Source organism: Heterodontus francisci, chromosome 33 (genome assembly GCF_036365525.1).
Source record: "Heterodontus francisci isolate sHetFra1 chromosome 33, sHetFra1.hap1, whole genome shotgun sequence".
Lineage (NCBI taxonomy): Eukaryota > Metazoa > Chordata > Chondrichthyes > Heterodontiformes > Heterodontidae > Heterodontus > Heterodontus francisci.
Genome location: NC_090403.1, coordinates 41,841,524 through 41,864,507, shown reverse-complemented (window position 1 = coordinate 41,864,507; position 22,984 = coordinate 41,841,524). Strand labels below are relative to the sequence as shown.

Sequence of the window (22,984 nt, the reverse complement as noted above, 5' to 3'; positions counted from 1 at the left end):
GGAATAAAAAAACTCACATCAGTATTGGCGACCATGAAACTATTGGATTATCATATAATCCCATCTGGTTCACTAATGTCCTTCAGGGAAGGAAATCTGCTGTCCTTATCCATTCTGGCCTATATGTGACTCCAGACCCACAGCAATATGGTAGATCCTAACTCCCTTCTTAAATGGCCTAGCAAGCCACTCAGTTGTATCAGGTTAGGCAACAACTGCTGGCCTGGCCAACGACACCCATATCCTGCGAATGCATATATAAAAATTCATACATAAAAAAGATTTCAAACTGACAATTTTAGCTATAATTCAGTAGCACCCACAAACATTCGGGAATATTTAGAGGTTCTTAGTTTCAGAGATAAGGCCTGTCTGCCTATTCCGTTGATTTGGACGGGCATTTCGTTATTTGACGAGCAGGAAACACTCCCACATATTATGGGCAACATTTCCCCCAGATTAACTGGTTATTCATTTTATTGCCATTTTAAAAGATCTTGCCTGTTTGCCTTCATACCAACAGTCCCTGCATTTCAAATGACTTTATTGCATGTGAAGTGCTTTGAATTGTTTCTGAGTTGCAATTAAGAACAATATAATCCCCCAAAATAGCTGATTAATAAATCAGTGTTTTGAATCAGTGGAAAACTGAGATGGTTGTAAAAGTCCCTTTAAAAACTAGTAGATTTGGTAATGACTGACAGTGTATATGATTTCAATTTATTGATTAATATTCATTTACAAATGAATGGCAACTACCACATTCATAGTTTTAGTCAATTCATCGTTCAACTATTTTATGCAAAAATCCTTGAAAAAATGAGATTACATTATTTACATTTGCACGATCACTTTATCTTAATCTACTCAGTAAAAGAAATAACGGTACAGTATATCTTAGGCTCACACTATTATTAAACTGTGCCAACTTAAATCTGCATAACAGACCTTTCAGATTGATTTAATCGGGTGGGGATGACAGTGCTGGGGAACAGTTACTTTCCTCTCTGCGCTCAAATGTCAGCAACAAGCACTCCATATTGAGGTACTGCACAGGTTGATGTGACTCAGAGCTCCCACTAGGTGCTGTACCTTAGCTTCATCCTCAGAACAACTCTCACGGCTTCACCACCATGTTTGTTATGTTGCCCACTGCGATGGTCCTTGTGAGTGAAATCGTTCGCCTGTGAACTCTGCTGATTAGCTAAAAGATTGAGGCTCATTTTGTGTACGAGTAAGCAGAGAGGATTTTAACCTATCATTATGGGATGTCCAGGACCCATGAGTAAAAGGAGAGCTTAGATGCCAGTGGTCAAAGGATAGCTCTCACCTTCAACACCAATCATTCCCTTTAAAAGGCACTTTAATTTGTTTTAAATGCCCTGTTTCTTATAACAGCTGTACAAACTGTGAGAATTGAGACTGATGTCTGCAATATATACAATGCTACATAGCGACTGATTGCTGCCATTATCCTTAATTAATGTTTAGAAAATGGCTTTTGCTTAATGTAAACTTGTGGAAAAAATATTTTTTCTTGCCAATTTGCTTTCATCCTTCCTGAAGGTATTGATTCCTTGCTGAGGCACAGTTCCATAGGTGCTGAGTGTCCTTATTCACGTGTGAGCTTTGACCGCATGTTGCAGCAAACTATTCAACTGTAGAGCTAAGACAGCAGAGCATAATCTATCTACACATACACTTCCACCAGAACCACTGGAAACAATGAGAGATGGGGGACTCTGGCCTATTTTTTTCCCTCCCCCTTCTCCCCACCCCATTGGGGAAGAAGCTTCTGTGCTTGGCCACGAGCACTCTGGCTGAGATTAGCAAACCCAGCACAAATCGGGGATTAAAACTGGATCTGAATAGTTCAGCTACTTAATCCATAAACCTGTCGAGCCATCATGGAGCTTTCTGAAAGTTAATTCATTGGGACATTGCGAAAGGTGTGGTGGAAAAGAGACTTCTCAGATGCCTGTGACCCAACTGTTCAGTTGAATGTGAATTTTACAACTTTGTGTCCTGGACAAGAGCCACAAGATCTGACCTGACTCGGAGGTTTAGTGTTCAGCAGTCTGGCAGATGCTGTTAACTTGGGTTTGTATCCCAGCTCTGCTGATTTATTTCTTTCACAAGTCCCTGTTGGATCTACCATCTGATTCTATATAAAGCATTCGCTACATGCTGGATAAAGACCCTCTAACAGTTAGTTATTGAAAAACAAACCACATCATACAGTGCATCTGCAAAGTCACTGTGGGTATTACATTCCAAGGTTACCTGTGGTTTGTTTTCCATCAAAACACTGTACTGTCATTTATCTGTTAAAAAAAAAACAGGAGATAGCTCTCCCAATGCCTGAGTTGGCAAAGGAAGTATTTAACTGAACCATAGCGACCACAAGATGCCAGGTTTGATTCTCAGTTAGTGCTGATGTTAGCATCCAGGAGCAATGAATGACACTAGCTATCAGTGACCCACGTGTGTGTGTGTGTGTACCTGATCACACTCAGCTCTGATGCTCCCATAGAGTTAAATGGGTTGCCCAACACTCACTGTCTAGACTCACACATGAAGAATTGCCACAGTGGAGACCAGGAGCCATCGAATCGTAACCCAACAGTCAATGCTTTCAGTGGCAAAAAAAAAAATCTAGAAAATCGTGACAGTATTTTAAACTCAGTTCTCCTTTGTTTCTCCTTTTGATTATGTACATCCACTCCTTGGCATCAACCTTCAGCTGGCCTATCCAGGATAAACTAGCTGAGATCATCTTCCAACAGAAGTGCACTTCAGCTAAGATTACAGTAACACTATAACATTTAATGTAAAATAAAACGCCCATTTTCATAGAATACAATGACATTGCACTCACAGTGGCAGTATGCAACCTATTTGCTCACTTTGCTGGCTACAGGATGCCAGGAACATCAAAGTAAGCAGCCTCGGCCTTGACCTCAAAATAAAGGAAAACTGGTTCAAACACTAATTTATGTATTTTTTAAATGGAAATCTTAAAGCTATTGATTGTCCCAAACTTGCATAATTCAGGTGCAACATGCTTAGAACTTGCCTATAGTGGCAATGTACCTTGGGGAGCAGGATTCTTTAACCGTGCATTCTAAATACCATGCTCCCTTTGTAAAGCTCTCATCCCTACAAATATTAGCAAAAGTTATGGCTTATGACTATCCTTAAAAGACTGTGACCACATTCGCCTTGTTTCCTTCAGACTAGCCGGGAGCCTCCTGAAAACAGGACAAAAGCAACAACTGACCATCTTGCAACTAATGTGGTCACTGTGTAACAAGCCAAAAGTGATTAGTATATTGCTATGTTTGGAGTTGTCAATCTAAAATGCATCATGAATAATTTACATATTGCTATGAACTTTGCTCAACATGAGAGGTGGCTCTAACCGTTCCTATGCCCTATAGCTACCAGTACTCCACACACAGCTTAATCACCACTTCACTGATATTACACCACCTCTACACTGCATGCACTGACACTCCAGTGTCACACTGGAACAAGTAGATATGTTTGTCCATTAAGGACAAATGATAACAGCAGATGGTCGATGCAATGCTAAAGTCAGAAGAAGGTTAGAGATAGCCGGAAGTAAATTTTGTGAAGTTGAAGGATGTGTTAACAACAAGAAAGCTTTTAACAAGGCATAAACTCATAAGATGCTACATTCTATCCACTTTCCTTTATGCCTCAGAAACCTGGACAAGAAGTAAGGATCTGTGGAATAAAATAGAGGCCTTTGAAATGTGGATGCTAAGACATATGCTTAAAATTCCTTATCCAAACCATAAGACAAATGAAGAGTTGCTTGAAATTGCAAGAGCAAAAAGAACTCTAAAAAGTGACATCCAGAAAAGAAAATGTCTGTATTTCTGCCATTTGATCTGAGCAGAAAAGCTACAGAGATCTCTTCCAGAGGGCAAAGTGGATGGTAGTCGAAAGAGGGGGTGACCTAGGCATATTTGGATGATGGACATCACAGAGCAGCTGCAGACAAGCTACAGTGCATGTGTGAGGATGGTGCAAGATAGATGAGCGTGACACACCATGACAGCAGATCTCTCGGTAGGAGTAGCTACCAGCAGCAGCAGCAGCAGCAGCTACACTGCTTAGAAAACCCGTTGGGTTGGATTTTAAGAGCCCACCGCTGCTTCTGGCAGCTGGGGCGGAAAAAAATAGCAGCCTGCATGTGCAGGCCGCACACCGCAGAGCCGCCACGATCTCACGGGCGGCGGCTCATTTAAATACCCGGGTCGACCCGCACCCCCCAATCTCGTGGAGGGGGGACGAGATGTCCGATGGCGATAATGGCGTCAGCTGCCTGTGCGCAGGCGACATTTTTAAAGTCAGCCATGCCAGCAAATTTAAATTTTTAAAGAGATACCCTCCCCAAAATGTACGGAATAAAATTCTAATGCCCCTTTCCCACCCCTCAATAACACTTAAATTAAGTATCTGCCCTTCCTCTAAACCCCCAACACATATGACCTTCACCCCCAAACTGTACAAAGTTTGCAGTTCACCCCTTCCCACCATCCCCTACACTGATGATGATTATTTGACCCTGCTCCCCCCCCCACCCACACTAAAAATCTTAATTCCACCCCCCCAACCCATGTCAGGCCTGCTTTCCCCAGATGGGGAATTCTCGGCGCGGGAATGCCAGCCACCACTCAGAAGATCGCGGCGGGCCCAGGTTAGATCCCAAGTAAGTGCATGTTAATGCATTCATTTTATTCATTTACATATTTAGATACAGGTCCCGTCGCCTAGTGGCCGGGGGTGGGGGCCGCCACGGAGCATCGCCGCCGCTGGGAGGATCGGGCCTGGCCCTCCCGGCATTGGGGTCCATGGCAGGCCTCTGCCAGAACGATCTTCCAGCCGCCCCGCTATGGAGCCCGACGTCGGGAGCTCGGTAAAATCCAGCCCATTATGTGCGAGTAAATTAAAGGTTGAAACAAAAGCTTCTATCCTGGTACAGACTCTAAATAAAACTGGCTGGCAGAGTGTTTACTCCTTATTTTCTGGTAACACTCAGAGACCGCTGCAGCTTTGCACCTCATGCTTTTGCTCTCAGCTTATTTACAACCTGTTGCATCACTGTGTGCTGTGTATTATCCTGTCTTCATGCTGTTCTTCTCAATTTCACAAGTAGTTTATTTCCCTCATGGGGCACAAACTGGAACAATTTAGCAATGATACAGAGAGTGTGGCATAAATAATCTGTGAGAGACACTTCACTGAGCAATGTTACCCCAGGACTTCACAACCTACAAGCACAGAAGGGCAAGCGGACGGATTTGGGTTCAACCAAATAAAAGCTCAGCTTGAGCTGGCTATGTGGGCAAAATGGAAGGCACAAGCTAACAAATGGGAATGAACACATCCAACACAACCAGGAATTCAGTGAGGTAAGGGATCTGAGAGGAATGAAATACTATCTGTATCGGACTCCCAGTGTCAACATCAACTCTTTGTTGCATACTGAGTAAAGCTCCCTCCATTCTGCTCCAACAATGGGGGACAATCCAATCTCAAAGCTATTGTTCCCATTTCCCACACTAGCCATCCATTCGGCGCTCGGAGATTGTTAATTAGTGCCAAATTTTGTGCCAGTTTTGCGTTGTGGGCCTGTGCTCACTAGGAATTAGATACATAATGCACTTTTTAAAATGTTCATTTAGAATACAGATATCAAGGTTTTGGTTTAGCTGGATTTCATCAAATCCCTAAAATCAGAGCACAGTTCCATGTTGCCCGTAGCGAGTGGATCTGCAGTTTAACTTTCAATAATCCGCCGCTCATCATTATTTATTTCCATATCTCTAACACTATGCTTAATGTGTGTAACCGTAACACATCTAACTGTACAGCTATATAGTGATCCCTAAACACCACTGACAAAGCCACAATCTATGGAACAGAATTCTAAGGCAAACCTCAGGTACTCTCCCCAGAATTTCTGTGGATTATACAAAATTACAAATGCCCGATATTTATACCGCAAGCCGTTTGATCCTGAAACAGGATCATCACAATTCAAAAAAACTGTGTTTCCCCAGTTTAAAAAGGTGTTTATATCTCAAAGATTTGACTCACACTGAAAGTTTTTTTTAATGTGAAGTGAAGCAAACTGACAGTCATTCCGCTGATCACTGAGAACATGCATGGACTGGATACTCGATTCAAGATGATGTCTGGACCTGGACTTCTATTTCATAGGAAATGATTTAGTGCCTTCGAATTTCATGCATGGAGTGTTATGTGGAATTTCTCTCATACTTACACCACTGAGTTAGTCCAGTTAATAGGCCGCCATAAGTTGCTTTTCTGCTCTCTAGCTATGGAGCAAAGCAATGCCCCAGTTTTACAAGTAAATGTTGAGTTCAGCTTCCCATTTCCGATTTTTCCATTACAGTCTGCTCCGCTTGATCCAAAGTAATTTAATTCAGATTATCTGATTTTCATTTTTTCAGCACTGACTTTCTACTTTGCTGTAATTCACATTCAAATTATTGGACAAATTCAATTTTTTAGCCCAGCTACCACTCTGCATTATGAGGATCAGACTGCATCTCCAAAGAAGATTTCCCCTTCCCTTTGAACATTTACAGAATAATGGATTCCTCTCTAAAATCTGTTTCCTCTGGTGGGAGTCTAAATTTTAGATTTTTGGGGAGTGCAACATTTGTTTACCAACCAAGTGTCTGCTGCACTCAAATACATACGAACATACAAATGTTTTAAACGGTATATGGCAGGAGAACTGCCACTGACAGAATAATAGGAGATCCTAAATCTAAAACCAACCCTACAAAAGGCTCTAATTAACACCGATTAAACAAGAATCTTAAAAGTTAAAGTGACAATAAAGATGCTCCCACTGCAAAGGGGGGGGGGGGGGGTGGGGGGGAAACAGATGGAAGTGAGAAAATAAAGAGTGTCAGCTCATTCGGCAGTGACACGCCTTTGAATGTTGTATAGATTTCCGAAATTGTTCTGGCAGATATCACAAGAACACTTGCATAATGAAACTCAACATAACAAACATAAAATAGTCTTTTTTTAAAAAAACATTTTGAAAAGAACAAGCAAGAATATTTAATGGGATAGTGTCTTAATCAATTTGCTGCTTTTTAGGGACAAATGAGAGCTAAAAAAAACCTCAAACTACGAAAGTAATTTGCACAATGTGTATATGTAGTGGGTGAGATTTATGCAAGAAAGAAACAGACAAATCAATCTTCTAAAATCATATACACTATGACTTTATATCCCCAGTTATTTGATATATGCACGTTTGAAGCAACAGATTCTAACTTATAATTACTACCAGTTTCTAATAGTTATTGCAGTGCAATTAGAGAAATTAAAAACCAAATGCTCTCCTTGTTATTGATCAATACATGTATCCTTTGTTATAGTGCTGTGAATTGATGCAGCCAGTGTCTGGCATGTAGGCAGTATTCTCATCCAGGTGAGACAGGGGTACAGTATCTTCTTCGTTCACGTGCCGATCAAATTCAGACTTCAGCAGTGGCCGCTGATTGTCAGGGAATGCCAAAGAGAAGAGCGCTTCAGGTTCACAGACAAACTTGTACACGTATCGCTCGCCAGCCACCTGCAAAGAGCAAAGGCCATTGGAGTACACTGGAGGACATTTATCTGTTCTATACAAGGACAATAGCAATGTTCACCTCAGAGCTTGATGCCGGCTTTGTTTGCAAGTTTTCTCCCTTGATGGGGTTCATCACAAAATCAATGTTCCATGATTGCCAGCAGCCACTTTCATGCGTGAGCTTAGACACCAGCTTTGCCAGGTCATTTGACCGTGGCAGGCATCACAGAAAGCCTGCTCCTGTCCTCAGCCAATTTCTACACAAATGTGCACTTTCCAGGTGCATCACTGGGTAGTGAACAGGAGTGAAACTCTGGCTAATTACACCCCTGTCTAGCACAGAAATTCTAAGGCAATTATAGTGGCTCAGATGAGATCAGATAACTGCACAGAGCAGGGATCTAACCTGGCTCAATTTTAAACCAGGTTACTTACTAGAAGGCAATGCTTAGAGGAAATCTAGAGTAGAAAGGACCTCCACAATAGGCTGCAACACGTTTGCACTTGAGCACAGTTCCTGGGCCAGAGAATTGAGTGGAAAATATTTTACTCTATCCTTTCCCCATCAACAAAAATCATTAGTGATGCAGTTAGGAAGCAGTCTCAATCCAGCTTCCACTAAATAGGAGTCCATGGTAAATATAGAAAATAAAGATTTTCCATATTAACAATTTTCTACAAACTGTATACAGTTCTTATTTCACCATTTTTTTCCTCCATCTGACTTCTCATCTTTGCCTATTCTTGCCACTTTCTTTCCTTGAACTTAGGCAACTATTAGGTAAACTGGTTGACAAAGAACTCCAGAAGGACAGGTTAAAAACTGCAAGAGACTATGCAGTTCAGCCAGGTAAAGACACTTGGCACTCTGGTCCCATAATATGAACACTTTGAACTCTGGAGTTCAAGGGGCAGAAGAACACGCTTGTTTTCTTAAGATCACGACTAAAGCTTTGCCTTCTCCCAGAGGTATTTATCCTGACTGCCCTCCTTGTCCTTTTTGCTCTTTCCCACTCTACCCCACTCCGACAAGATGGATCACTTGGCAATCCTGCTGTACCCTGACACAGAATCCCAGATGAGCCTTGCTGAACCTGACTCAATTATGGAATGGGAGATTAAACTGAAAGTCATGACCCACTGGGCTGCAAAGCCACTTGTGTATGGATTGGAGCCTGCCCATGATTTGGCCCCTGGGGATTGCAGTGTAGTTCGGTGATGAGCAACAGAATGTGTTGCAGTCAGAAATGAGGATTGGTGTCAGGAGATCTCCAAAGGCAGAAAGGTAGCTGGCTGGCAGGGAGCAGGAAGTTAAGAGGCCTGTCATGCTAGTTGTGGAAGGGTTAGGGGATCGGGCAGGTAAGAATGATTAAGTTTAAGTTTATAGATAGAACTATTTTTGTGAATATTTTATGTTAGAAATTTTATTTTTAGGGCTATATATTGGGTCTTAAATATTTAATCAATAAAAAAGAAAACTGACAGATTTGACAGTTTTGATGCAGACACTAGTCACAATAATCAAGGAATTTCATCATTAAAATACTCACTTTAATAATTGTATTAAACTAACCTTTTGCATGATCCCCTTCTCATAATAGTAGCGAAGGGAACGGCTAAGTTTATCATAGTTCATGGCTGGTCTGTTCTTCTGCATTCCCCAAAGCCTTGCCACCTGTAAAATAAAAGAAAATCATTGGTTCAATGCATCTGTAAAGAATGAATGATTCTAGTTTTTGCTATCAAATTATGTCTGGGGTAGTATCAGAATTGTCCTATTGTTATGTGAACAATGAGCTCAAGATTTCATAATAGTTTCACTCTGCAGTACTATTTTGTGACTCGGAAGTTAGTGTCGGTTTAATTACCTCCTCCTCAGCAACACTAAAGTGCTGCCATTCTTCTTCTTAGGCAGTCCCTCGGGAACGATGATGACTTTCTTCCACTCCAGGGTTGTGGGTACTTAGGTGACTGAATAGTCCAAATCTGGAGCATCAAACTTTGCCACAGGTGGGGTAAGTGATGTTTGGTGAGGCGAGTGAATGGGATGCTCGAAATTCTGAATGCTCCTTCCGCTGTTTGCACTTGGTCGCTGCCTGAGCATGTCGACGTTGTTCTAACTGGCTGGCACTGTCGCGGATGCTTCCTTTCCATTTTGGGTGGTCTCGGGCAAGAGATTCCCATGAATTGGTGGAGATGTCAAATTTTTTCAGGGAGGTTTTAAGGACATTCCTGTAGCGTTTCCTCTGCCCTCCTGGTAGCCTCTTGCCATGATGGAGCTCGGAGTAGAAAGCTTGTTTTGGGAGTCTTGTGTCAGGCATGCGGACGATGTGGCCCACCCAACGTAACTGACTAGCCATGACCAGTGTCTCGATATTGGGGATGTTGGCCTGAGGGAGGACACTGATATTGGCGTGCCTGTCTTGCCACTGAATTTGCAGGATCTTGCAGAGGCACCACTGATGATATCTCTCCAGGGCTTTGAGATGTCTGCTGTACAGGGTCTATGTTTCCGACGCATACAGGAGGGCAGGTCGCACTGCCTTGATGCTAGGTTTGAGGTCTTTGTCGTCAAACACTCTTTTTCTCAGACTCATTAAGTAAGGCAACAAAGTAGATTTTTTTTATTATTCTTTCATGGGACATGGGCATCGCTGGCAAGGCCAGCATTTGTTGCCCATCCCTAATTGCCCTTGACAGCGGAGTGGCTTGCTAGGCCATTTCAGAGGGCAGTTAAGAGTCAACCACATTGCTGTGGATCTGGAGTCACATGAAGGCCAGATCAGGTAAGGACAGCAGATTTCCTTCCCTAAAGGTGAATCACATGAGTTTTTACAACAATCAATGATAGTTTCATGGCACCATTACTGAGACTAGCTTTCAATGCTAGATTTTTAAAAATTAATTAATTGAATTTAAATTCCACCAGCCGCAGTGGTGGGATTTGAGCCCATGTCCTCGGGGCATTAGCCTGGGCCGCTGGATTACTAGTTCAGTGACATCACCGCCACGCCACCGTCTCCCCCAGATCACCTGGGGCCTAGCAACAAGCTATAGGAACTAAAGCATCTGTCTACATTCACATTACACTTTGGATGTCGACCATTTCTCAGAACATCTGTTCTGATGAAGAGTCCAACTCGAAATGTTAACTTACATTTTTTCTTTACAGACGTTGATGTACTTGCTGTGAATTTCCAGCATTTTTTGTTTTCTTTCAGGTTTCCAACATTTGCAGATTTAAAAAAAAAAGTAGATTCACTTGGTACTATTGTTGCACCTCTGCTGAGATGGGTACCCACCTAAAAACTTTAGACAATAAGTGTTGCCCTCACTTTCATAGCATCATAGCATAATTAGAGTATTACACTACAGTCACTTAGGAGAAATATCTGCTTGTGGCGTGGCCTACACAACTATCCACATGACCATGGGTTTATGGGTCCAAATTACTTTGAGAATATTTTCCATATGGAACAGATGAATATTCTTAATGTAACAATACTTGTGCAGAAATTAACAAATCTGGATATGATCTGGAGATCAAAGAATCAACTAACTGTTAAAACCATGGCTATTCAAAGCATGGGTGGCCAGCACAAAAGAAAGACTTGCATTTATATAGTGCCTTTCATGACCACAGGACCTCCCAAAGCACTTTGCTGCTACTGAAGAACTTTTTTGAAGTGTAGTCACTGTTGTAATGTAGGAAAAGTCGCAGCTAATTTGCACACAGCAATTTCCCACAATGTTATATTGACCAGATAATCTGTTTTAGTGATGTTGATTGAGGGATAAACATTGGCCAGGACACCAGGGAAAACTCCCCTGCTCTTCTTCAAAATAGTGCCATGGAATTATTTATGTCACCTGAGAGGGCAGACAGGGCCTTGGTTTAAGTTCTCATCCAAAAAGTGGCACCTCCGACAGTGCAGTACTGCACTGCAATGTCAGCCTTGATTTTGTGCTCAAGTCCTGCAGTGGGACTTGAAGCCACAACCTTCTGACTCAGAGAAAAGAGTGCTACCAACCAAGTGACAGCTGACACGGCAAGATACGAATGTGAATCTGGTGCAAAAAGATAGTCGATTGGAGGACAAATTGTCGAATGTGTCACATACAATATAGTTACGGCCAGGAGAGGAGGGGGTCTCGGGCTTCCCTTTCACTCTTCCTCAAGTTTGATTTTAACAGGGTTTACTCCTTTTTTTAAAAACAGTGTTTATGCTTACCACCTCAGTGAGTGTTTTACCTCACTCCTCTAACATGATTGCAAAGAACCAATCGGACAGGTTTTCTTGAGGTTAAACAAGAAAGAGGTAAGTTTATTACAATTAACACTCTAACCTGATTTAAAATACTAAAAATATGCTACACATTCACACACACACAAATAGATTACAGAGGGAAACAGATTTGGTGGTTGGATTAAAGTCCAGAATAAATGGAACTTAAATGCAGTCTGTAAGTCCAGTAGTCCTCAGCTGAAGCTGTAGACTTGAAGTCCTCACTGGTCCAAGTGCACTGTGCTTGGTTTGTTTTGCTCAGGGCTCCTGAAGGCAGAATTGGTTGTTGATTCTCTTCCCCTGGTTGCTGGCTGTGTAGCGATCTGTAGGCTTGGAGGGGGTCCCACAGTCACAGCGAGTTCATTTCTTGATATTTTCTGTGGGGGGTGGGGGGTGGGGTTGGTGATGGGGGAGAGAGAGAGAGAGAGAGAGAGAGAGAGAGACTGGGCGAGCAGCTGCTGTCTTTGTTGCTGTACCCTCAGTTACTGCTTGTCTGCTGTCTTTGTCACAAAACTTAGTTTCCTCAGAGATGAGCTGGCAGTCACAAGGTTCTATCAATCCCCTTTGTTTCCAATGAGTTTTTTTCTGGAATCTTCATATGATGCCCCAGGGTGTCCATCCACACTTGGAGGGCGTTGGCTCTTTCAAAGTCAATGCGTGGGAATGGCCTTGACAGCCATGCTAATCAAGCCATTCTAGGTAATTCAATCACTTACAGCAAGCCATTGTTCTGGCTGAGCTTCTGTTAGACTTTCTGTCTCCACTCCAAACTCCTGGTATTTCAATTGTAAATTGCAGTGGCCATCTTGGCTGCTAGTTTTTAAAAAAATAACTTGTAGGATTTTTCCACTAAAAGTCTACAGTAAGTTTCCAACTGATGAAATTGATATGTCCGATTTGGCACACAGGGTTTTCCTGACAATATTAACATGGCAGGACACATTAACAGAGCTTCCGTAGGAAAGTAGCAAAAGGGCTGCAGCTGTAAGCTGATCTGTTAAGGATAGTAGATCAGTGCTGCTGGGTTAAAGAGAGAAAAGCAAATCAGCTGATTGCATATTGGTATCCAGTGGTGCCTACTGGAAGTGTGGGTTCCACTGTAGAATAGCCTGCCGACCCTCATCACCAAGGCTCACCCATGAAGAGTGATCACTTGGATAAGATACTGGATAGCAATCAACACCTGTGGAACCAGAGCCTCGTAAGGAGTTGAGAGCAAGGGAGAATATTGGCATGGGAAAGAATTACAATAGAAGGGATGGCAGGAGAATTGCTCAGTAGTTAGTAACAGAAGCAGCAATTCAATGCCAAGGTCAAGTGAAGGTCAAGTGAAGGCAATAGTTAGTACTCACTGCATGCAAAGAACTGGGACGATGTCTTCAAGCATAAGTTTTTGTTTCACATTTTATTCCTTGCTTCCATCTGGTCTTGGGGTACAGTTTGATGGGTGCCTATAGCCATCAATACCTCGGTCAAGGGGCCATTCTTCAGATTTGACCACAGGGCCATTAATATTTCTCACAGCTACAATGAACAATTTGCAATGTCGTTGGTTACATTACAGGTGTACAGCCGGGTGAATAATGCTAGAGAAGCAGCGATCAGAATTATCATTCACCTCTATCTGTGTGCAGCATTAAATAAAAGTAAATTAGTTACTGCTGTCCCCTAGAAAGACAGTACAAATTTAGATGTTCCAAAAGTTAAACCATTTTACTGCATTAACCAACATACTACCAAGTCTTAGTTTAACAATATGCCCCCGAATGTATGATGCTCTCTGGAAGCTTTGAGCAACAAGGGAGAGTAACTTAGTTAAATGGAGTCATCAATTACACATTGACACTAATGGCCATGTCACTGGTCTTAACATTTACATCAAAGCAATAAACTGATATGATTTTTCAACTGTCAGCACCTGGCCCTGGGTAGAGAATGATGCCATTTCCATGTCAGCAAATAAAAGTGATGCATAGCCTGGAAGAAAGCTAGCTCATCATGCACAATGGGTGGGTCCCGGGACGTAGGTGTAAAGGCAGACCTTTTAACAGCTGTACGTAGGTGTGATACTGAGACAAACAAGCCAGGAAGGAACCGGGTCCAATTGCTCATCTGCGCAAGGACAGTTCATCTCAGTAAGGGTGCTATTCTGAAGCCGTGAGCTAGAGAGAAATGAAATTCCATGAGAATTCCCACTTCATATTGGTATCCAGTGACTACTACCCAGAAGGTACATGAGTGTAGATAGGATGGTGTATGCACACAGAAGAATAGCCTGCTAACGCCCACAGTCTAGGATCACACAATGGCCACTTTGGTGAGATACCAGCAAGTGCCAACACCTTTGGAAGGCAGCGGAAGGGAGAAATCTTGGCAAAGGAGAAGAAGGAGCCCGTAAATCACAACTGCTCAGGGGTTAGTTAATGTGCTAAATGACGGTGATGCCTTTGTCACAGAGCAGTGCAGTGCGGGTTAATCTTCCGCTCTGTTGAGTTACTGTACTCAACTGGGCTGGTGTGGCAGAGTGGAGACCCAACACTTTGCCCACAGGAAAACAGAAGACAACATTCAAAGGGAACATCGTCACTAAGCCTCTCATTTGTGCTCTTCAGCAGCCACTCTGACAGTAACACAAGCAGAGGCCTTGGGAGAATCTGCCAGCTATTGAGTGGCCATTCTTTGAGTAAGTGTTGCAGGCTGTCCAATGTTTAAGTATCATAGCCAAGCCCAAATCTATCTTTGGCACCCAAACATGTCATTGGCTAATGCCCACTGACCTAGGCTTGACAGCAGAGATCGCTAGATAGATATTAGGATTGAGAACTGTAACTAATTCCAGTCCCACCTCCACTGCTTCCCACACCCTGCTATTATTTAGCTCCTAGCAAGTGCCGCAAACTCAGTGAATTATCATAGGTTAGAAAATGCTGCTTTCTTGAGTGGACTTATTGGGAAAGGCCCAAATTACCAGCACAAGGAATTGCATAGCATTAACAGTAAAGAAACAGAAAATCATGCTGACACTCACTGTTTAGGCTGTAAATGCCCACGTGGATGATGTACTGGAGGGCTGTGAGCATCTTGCGGAACTACACTCCAAACAGTGAGCAATAGTCAGGAGAGGAAGCCAAAGACTGGGCATGCAGATTTAGGAGGATTGTGACTAATTAATGGGTTTCATCTGTGCTTATTTTATATAGGCAGTCCTGATCTGAGCAGAACATTTCTTGACAAACTACTTAAATGGAATCATTTATCAGAATTTGACTGTGTATTTTATTTCATGATCTGAAAGCTCCTGCTGTATAACTCAAATTTACATTCATTAACAACCGTTTCAGATATCTCCGTGTTCTCCCCTTGTCCTCAAGAAATTTATTTGAAATATTACATTATAATGGGTATTATAAATCAAATGGAAAGCCAGCTAACCAAATTGCAGTCTTGGCACGTCTACCGTTTATAATGAAACTTTGCAAAAGTACCTTTCAATTGTCCTGTTTTAATCAGTGTACCTGTGCATTAAACAGCACTGCTGGGAAAACTGGCACTGTTGCACACAAATCCCAAGACGGCAAAATCAGCTGCATTGTCAGTTTTTAATGGAAACTGGCAGGTAATCAAGTCTCCAAATTGCACTGCTGATTTCTGCTCTGACTGAATTCACTGCCTGTCCCCAACCACCAGACTCAAAGCTCCACGGACAGCACTCAGCTTTGTTGTTCCTACCAGCAAAATCAGACAGTGCTGCGACAGTTGATCCATCAGCTGATCTGGCTCACAGATTTTCCCCAGTGCACCCACCTGCAACTCTGGGTGATGGGACACATCAAAGAATCAATCAATAAACCTCCACTGACTCCATGCAAAGGGCACCCCAGCTACAGAGGCAAGTGCTAAACTTAAGTATGGATAATGGCGACATGTAATCGAAGGTTCACTATAACGTGTGGATCTACAAGGTGGGCAACCTGAGAAGATTTCGACCCCATCCCCTCACTTTTCCTTAAATTAAACTGAAGCTAACTCTTGTTTTTTTACAGTCCTTCCAAGAATCATCAGTTTCTATACACGTTTCTCAGTGTACAATGGAAATGGATTAGAAAACTGCCCTTCCAGTGAACAGCCTCAATTACTGGGAGTGCAAATTGGGAATTTGGGCATAATGGATGGAAAATCTGAGGAATGTGCAGACAAATTCCCAAGATTCATGCCTAGCAGGTGCCATTTTGTAAGGTTCACCCTCAATTGTTTATACTAAGCATCCGGAACAGATTTCAATTGATTTTGGACTTGCCTTGAAACGCAAGCTACAACACCAACACCTTGTATTTATATAGTAGCTTTAATATAATAAAACATCCCAAGGTGCTTCACAGGAGCATTATAAAACAAAATTCAACACTGAGCCACATAAGGACATATTAGGGCAAATCACCAAAAGCGTGGTCAAAGAAGTAGATTTTAAGGAGCGTCTTAAAGGAGGAAAGAGAAGTCGAGAGGTTTAGGGAAGGTATTCCAGAGCATAGGGCCTAGGCAGCTGAAGGCATGGCCACCAATGGTAGAGCAATTAAAATTGGGGATGTTCAAGAGGCTAAAATTAGAGCATCGCAGATATCTTGGAAGGTTGCGGGGCTGGAGGAGATTACAGAGATAGGGAGGGGGTGAGGCCATGGAATGGATTTGAAAACAAGGATGAGAATTTTAAAACAGAGGCATTGCTTAACTGGCAGCCAATGTACGCCAGCAAGCACAGGGGTGATGAGTGAACGAGACTTAGGACATGGGCAGCAGAGTTTTGGATGACTTCAAGTTTATGGAGGGTAGAATGTGGGAGAGGTAGGCGTGCATTGGAAGTCAAGTCAAGTCTAGAGGTAACAAAGGCATAGGTGAGGGTTTCAGCAGTATATGAGCTGAGGCAGGGGTGGAATCAGGCAATGTTTTGGAGGTGGAACCACATGGCCTTAATGAGTAAAAGGGTGTCTATGTAGGCAAGAGCAGCACAGGTGTAATCTATGATTTAGAATTTAATGCCAGCAAGTCTTTTGCATAAAAACTGACTTTTATACGACTGCTCTTTAGACTGTAGTTAAATATTTAGTTTAAACATTCTTCCTCTATAATCAAGATTGTGCTCAACTATTTGAGATTCAGGCCAATGATATATGTGAGATATATGACATTGTTGCATTATCTCAGTCGCTATTTTAGCTGATGGTGTGTTTTTCATTGTAATTGATTCATTATTGAGTGCTAAGCTGGTTACAATGGCTCTCTCCTGGAACCTGTTTTGGTTCTTTTGCAGGGTGACATCATAACAGAGCAAAAGTCAATGGTAAACTTTTAAAAAATACTTTCTTTTAATCATACTTGAAAATTAAATAGTTTGAAATTCAAACTAGAGGTTTTTTTTTGAGAGTGATAGAGATATCTCTCTCCCAAACAAAGATCACCATCTGAAACAGAGGAGGTTGGAGGAGGTTAAAAACTCTGGAGTAATTTATGAAACAGCTGGTAGCTGTAGGGGTGGGGGAGAACACTATTAGGCTCTTTCGGGATGGATAAACAAGGACAGGCCGAATGGCCTTCTTCAATTGTATCATTCTCGTGATTACACCTTCCTTCAACAGGCACCTTTCCTTAACTAAGCTGTTGTGTAACCCAACATTATTACCACAGACTGGCTTTTGGAATTTTTATTTGGAATGATCTAACCACTCACTGTAAAGTTATCAACTCAGATGACATGTTATGGCTGTTTAAAGTCCCTAATGTACAGTGATACATAGACAGGCATTAGGCAACTCAGCTTTGTCAGGCCTCATCTAACTGTTTCTTTATTATTTCTTTCAAATGTGTATTTTTTTTCCAATCTATATCTGTTTTATTTAAAAGTTTTGCCAATGTACACTTTCCTGTGCACACTTACCTCCTGTAACAGTGCCTGCTGCATCTACTTCTGTCAGTTTTTCCACCTTGTCTCTCTTCCATGCTTTTCTGTCATACTTAAACTCTCTCACAGCTGCTGCTCTTTCCTATCAATACTGCTCCTCTCCTGTAAACACAATCAGACCCCAACCTCAAGCACCGAGGATCCCACCCAGAGCCCAAAAATGGTATTCTCAGCAATTGCTTAAAAGCACTGAAAGCAAACTTGAACTATTTTAAGCTGGTTCCTGGCAATAGCCAGAAATGCAGCACAGGCCTTCAAGCTTTGAGGTTGCGGGTCAGGGTCCAATCCAGGCAGGGTGGGTTCTGGTCAAAGCAAAGGAGGGGCACCATGCTGGACAGGAAGTATTGGTGGGGGAGCAGGGATTTGTTGAAAGGTTTCCATCTTGGGATGTGTTTTGAATAATAGTTTCACCCAGGTCATACAAAGAACAAAGAACAAAGAAAATTACAGCACAGGAACAGGCCCTTCGGCCCTCCAAGCCTACGCCGATCCAAATCCTCTATCTAAACCTGTCACCTATTTTCTAAGGGTCTGTATCTCTTTACTTCCTGCCCACTCATGTATCTGTCTAGATACATCTTAAAAGACGCTATCGTGCCCGCGTCTACCACCTCCGCTGGCAATGCGTTCCATGCACCCACCACCCTCTGCGTAAAGAACTTTCCACGCATATCCCCCCTAAACTTTTCCCCTTTCACTTTGAACTCGTGTCCCCTTGTAATTGAATCCCCCACTCTGGGAAAAAGCTTCTTGCTATCCACCCTGTCTATACCTCTCATGATTTTGTACACCTCAAATGGTGGACACCTCAGGTCATGTTGGAGAAATATGTTGAAGAAATTCCGTTCCCCACTCCACCCCACCAATACTGTACCCCTCCTCACTCCCCAATTCAAACACACATAATTTATTAAATCCCAAACTCTTTCCAACTGACTCCCTCTACTTCTACTCCCTGCTAAGCACTCATGCCTCCCCCCTACTGGCTTGACCTATTGTTGGAAAACATTTTATCATTGTACTTTTGGCAACAGAACTCCGTAAAACTGCTCCCGTGCCATCCCAGTACCGACACATCCCATCCCTACCATGCCTAGCAGCCTCTCTAATATGCTGGGACCTCCCCTTTCCACTCCTACTCTCTAACACTCTCCCTGTTGCCATACCCAGACGACCCTTCCCCTCCTCAGTGTCAACTATGGCTCAGTTGGTAACACTTTCACTTGTGAGGTTGTGGGTTCAAGTCCCACTCTAGGACTTGAGCACAAAAATCACGGCTGATGCTCCAGTGCAACACTGAGGGTGTGCTGCACTGTTGGAGGTGCTGCCTTTTGGACGGGATGTTAAACCAAGGTCCCATCTGCTCTTTCAGGTGGACCTTAAAGAACCCATGGCACTATTTCAAAGAAGAGTAGGGGAGTTATCCCGGTGTCCTGGTCAATATTTATCCCTCAATCAACATCACAAAAACAAATTATCTGGTCATTACTACATTGCTGTTTGTTGGAGCTCGCTGTGTGCAAACTGGCTGCAGTGTTTCCTACATTACAACAGTGATTACACTTCAAAAGAATGTCATTGGCTTAAAGCACATTGGGATGTCTGGTGGTCGTGAAAGGTTCTATATAGATGCAAGTCTTTCTTTTTCCTATCAGACCCTGCTATCCCTTTCCCAGAGTCCTCGCATATCACATTTGCTCCTTCCAATGCTCCTCACCTTTTTCCCAGACCTTTACACCCTTTCCAACTTTGCAGACCCTACCCCCAACCCCTCCCCCGACTCTCATTCCTCTGACTCAGTGTCCTTGTGCATCCCCCTCACCCCTTTGGCCCATTTTTGGTGACTGCATCTTTAGCTCCATAGGACTGATACTCTGAAACCCCCTTCCTAAACCTCTCTGTCTTTCCAGCGCTCTCCTGCTTTGAGCCTCTTCAAAACCCACTTTTCTGACCAAGGTTTGGTAAACCTTAACAGCTCCTTCTTTGGTTCAGCATCCATTTTATAAAATTAGATTTCTCTGAAGCATTTTTGGATATTTTTCTACATTAAAATCAAGCTGTTTGTTTTCTAGATATAGCCCGACAAACACATGAAAAGAAAGAGGCAAGTCATAATTTGTCTGACGATCACCTGGAAACCCATTGCCAACTCCACCACCTACACTTCCTGCCTCTCCCTCCTCAGGCATCCCACTATCCTTTTTCTCGTTATCCAGAGCTCCCAATCTGTGTGATGGGCTCAACTCTTGCTTGCCCTTCATTCCATATCATGCTTCCCTTTGCAGCAGCAGCCACTCCCTGGTCTCATGCTGCTGCTTGATACCCAGTCTGTCTCAGCTGCCTCCTCCCAACAGGTTCCAGACTTTCATTCCTTAGCCTATGAGCAATGCCTGGGAAAAATGTATTAGCCATTTTACAAGAAACAAAATTCAACTATTTTCTAACCTCTTCTGGTTCAACAAGTTTGAATTCCATGCCTCGACCTGTCCAAGCAATGAAGTTAGAGTTAGCTGGATCATCCAGGAGTGCAACTAGGAACTGCCACAGCTGGAGAGACCCCCGGCGCTGGTATAAAGGACCCTCGCGATATGTATTGATCTCCTGCTTGATGTCACCTGCCAAATGAAAACAAAATACTAAATTCACCTTGCTGGGTGAAACGACCAAACAAATTAACAGAATTATATCAGGCAAACGCCCATACAGCAGAACAGACAATGGTTGAAAAGAACACAAGACAGCATGAGATGCATTAAGTAGTTATGATTAGGTGACATTAAGCTTGGGCTTTTTTTTAAACTTTGTAGATTATAGGAGAGAAGGAACATTGAGAGTTGCAAGTGGTTCCACAGTTTTGAGGTTTAGGGAAAGGGGGTTACAGCTGTCCTGGAGCTGATGTTGGAACCAAAGGGATTAGTGTTAGAGACGGAGAGGATGTGGGGCATGCAGCTTAGCTCAGCATTGAACAAACACCCTTCTGTTCAGCCTGAAGGAGAAGCCCAGGCAGGAGAAGGTGATTAAAAAACACAGTTTTGTTCTTCCCGATGTTCAGTTGAAGGAAGTTGCAATTCTTCCAAGACAGATTCATATTCGTGGTGGATGAGCTAGTACTGGTCTCCTTATTTAAGAAAGGATGTAAATGCATTGGAGGCAGTATAGAAAAGGTTTATTAGACTAATACCTGGAATGGGCAGGTTGTCTTACGAGGAAAGATTGGACAGGCTAGGCTTGTACCAGCTGGAATTTAGAAGAGGTGACGTGATTGGAACATATAAGATCCTGAGAGGTCTTGACAGGGTGGCTGTGGAAAGGATGTTTCCTCTTGTGGGGGAATCTAGAACTAGGGGTCACTGTTTAAAAATAAGGGGTCGCTCATTTAAGACAGAGATGAGGAGAAATTTTTTCTCTCAGAGGGTCGTGAGTCTTTGGAATTCTCTTCCTCAAAAGGCAGTGGAAGCAGAGTCTTTGAATATTTTTAGGGCAGAGGTAGATAGATTTTTGATAAGCAAGAGGGTGGAAGGTTATTTGGGGTAGTGAAAACGTGGTGTAATCAGTTCAGCCATGAACTTATTGAATGGCCGAGTGGCCTACTCCTGCTCTTAATTCGTATGTTCGTATATGTTGGGTGCCACCAACACAGGAATGCAAACTGACCTCCAGAGCAGACTGTAGGGTTGGAAAGAGAAGCCATCACCAGAGATGCAGTGGCTGCGTTGGAGCAGGTAGCACGGAGCCATGCAAGGGCAGTCCCACTGAGTTGGACAACAGGAGAGGCAGCAGAGGAGGATAGATGGTGAACCATGTTAAAAACTACAGCAAAGTCAAGGCAACTGGAATAGTGCACCACAGTCAGACAGAGAGGATGTTTATCATGGAAAATATAGGTTAGAGATTAGATCAATCAAGAAGTAGTGCTTTGGTGATGGCAAGCTTCTTTTTTTTAAAGTTTGACAGCTGTAATAGGGAAGCAACACTGAAGGAAATGTGGAATTCCATCATTTTGAAATCCAGGGAAAGTATAGGTTAGAGTAGGAGAAAGTGAGATGAGTCTTAATTTCAATATGGTGAGGGTGCAGAAACAAGAGTGTGTAGAAGCTTAGGAAGAATTTTTACCATCTTTTCATCATCAAATTCAAACACCTCCTAGCATCAAGAAGGTGGTGGTGGGGAAGTAAATTATTCATTAAATATTTGGGTTTTAAACCTTTCACTTTAATATTAAAGCATCAGAAGCAAAGAAACAGACAAAAGCAGACTGCACGTTGATGGTTTGATGCAATAAACTGACCAACAGAGGCCTAGAGGAAGTCTGAAACAAGCACTTCCCTCATAGGTCATGTGAAATAACGTGCTGGGGAAAAAAGCTGAATATTACACAACACAATAGCTATGTTCACACTTCATTGTGAGGCTCCTGTGCTGGACTGCATTCAGCAATTGGTAATAAACTCCATTCCCACTGGAGTCAGGCTGAGCCACTGTTTCCAATGGAAAATCCACTTGAGTACATTAAAGGAAATGTGCCCAGCCAGGAATAACTAGGTACAGCTTGGTTTGTGAAAGAGCTGTATTAACAACTTCTACTTGGATCACTCACAACTTTTAGGGATGATGGTGCCAAGGTTAAAAATCAACTTCCATGGCAATCTCCCTTCCCTTTCACCAAAATTGATTGTATGGTGTAACTGAGCTAAGTAAAGATAAATTAATATCTGTATTGTCTCCTTTACCTTCCTACTCCTTTGACAATGACATGAACTGAAATATGACAACTTGATTTTGAGCTTATGGTAGGCAGCTTATCAAGCTGAGCCAATTAAGGGTATGATTGCATTGGCTGTCTTTGCAGTGTTTGAACTGGATGAAATCACTAGTCTGGGCTATTCATTCATTCCCACAAATTATATTTGATGTTTCAAAGCTCAGTGTACACGTGGAACACTGTTATTGCAGTGCATTCTGGAGAAACGGGAAAATTCTTGTAGTCTTTATTGTTTGTGGATGTGATGCAAGAATCTTACTATAGACCTCAAATTCAAGAAGGATTTCTGTTCCAGGGCAACAGCACATTCAGACTTGCTTGTCATAGTTCCC

General features: G+C 42.6%; 1 protein-coding gene across 3 annotated transcripts in view; it reads right to left on the bottom strand.

Moving 5' to 3' along the window:
• Window positions 1-4,640: 4,640 nt before the first annotated feature.
• The window catches only part of etv4 (ETS variant transcription factor 4), a 103,505-nt gene continuing 85,161 nt past the window's right edge, over window positions 4,641-22,984 (bottom strand). For all 3 annotated transcript variants that reach the window (XM_068013355.1, XM_068013356.1, XM_068013357.1), the window contains 3 exons: window positions 20,336-20,505; window positions 9,225-9,326; window positions 4,641-7,654 (listed from right to left, as the gene is read on the bottom strand). In XM_068013355.1, the coding sequence (XP_067869456.1) occupies window positions 7,433-7,654; window positions 9,225-9,326; window positions 20,336-20,505 (494 nt within the window). In that variant the 3' untranslated portion in view covers window positions 4,641-7,432. The remainder of the gene's footprint in view (window positions 7,655-9,224; window positions 9,327-20,335; window positions 20,506-22,984) is intronic.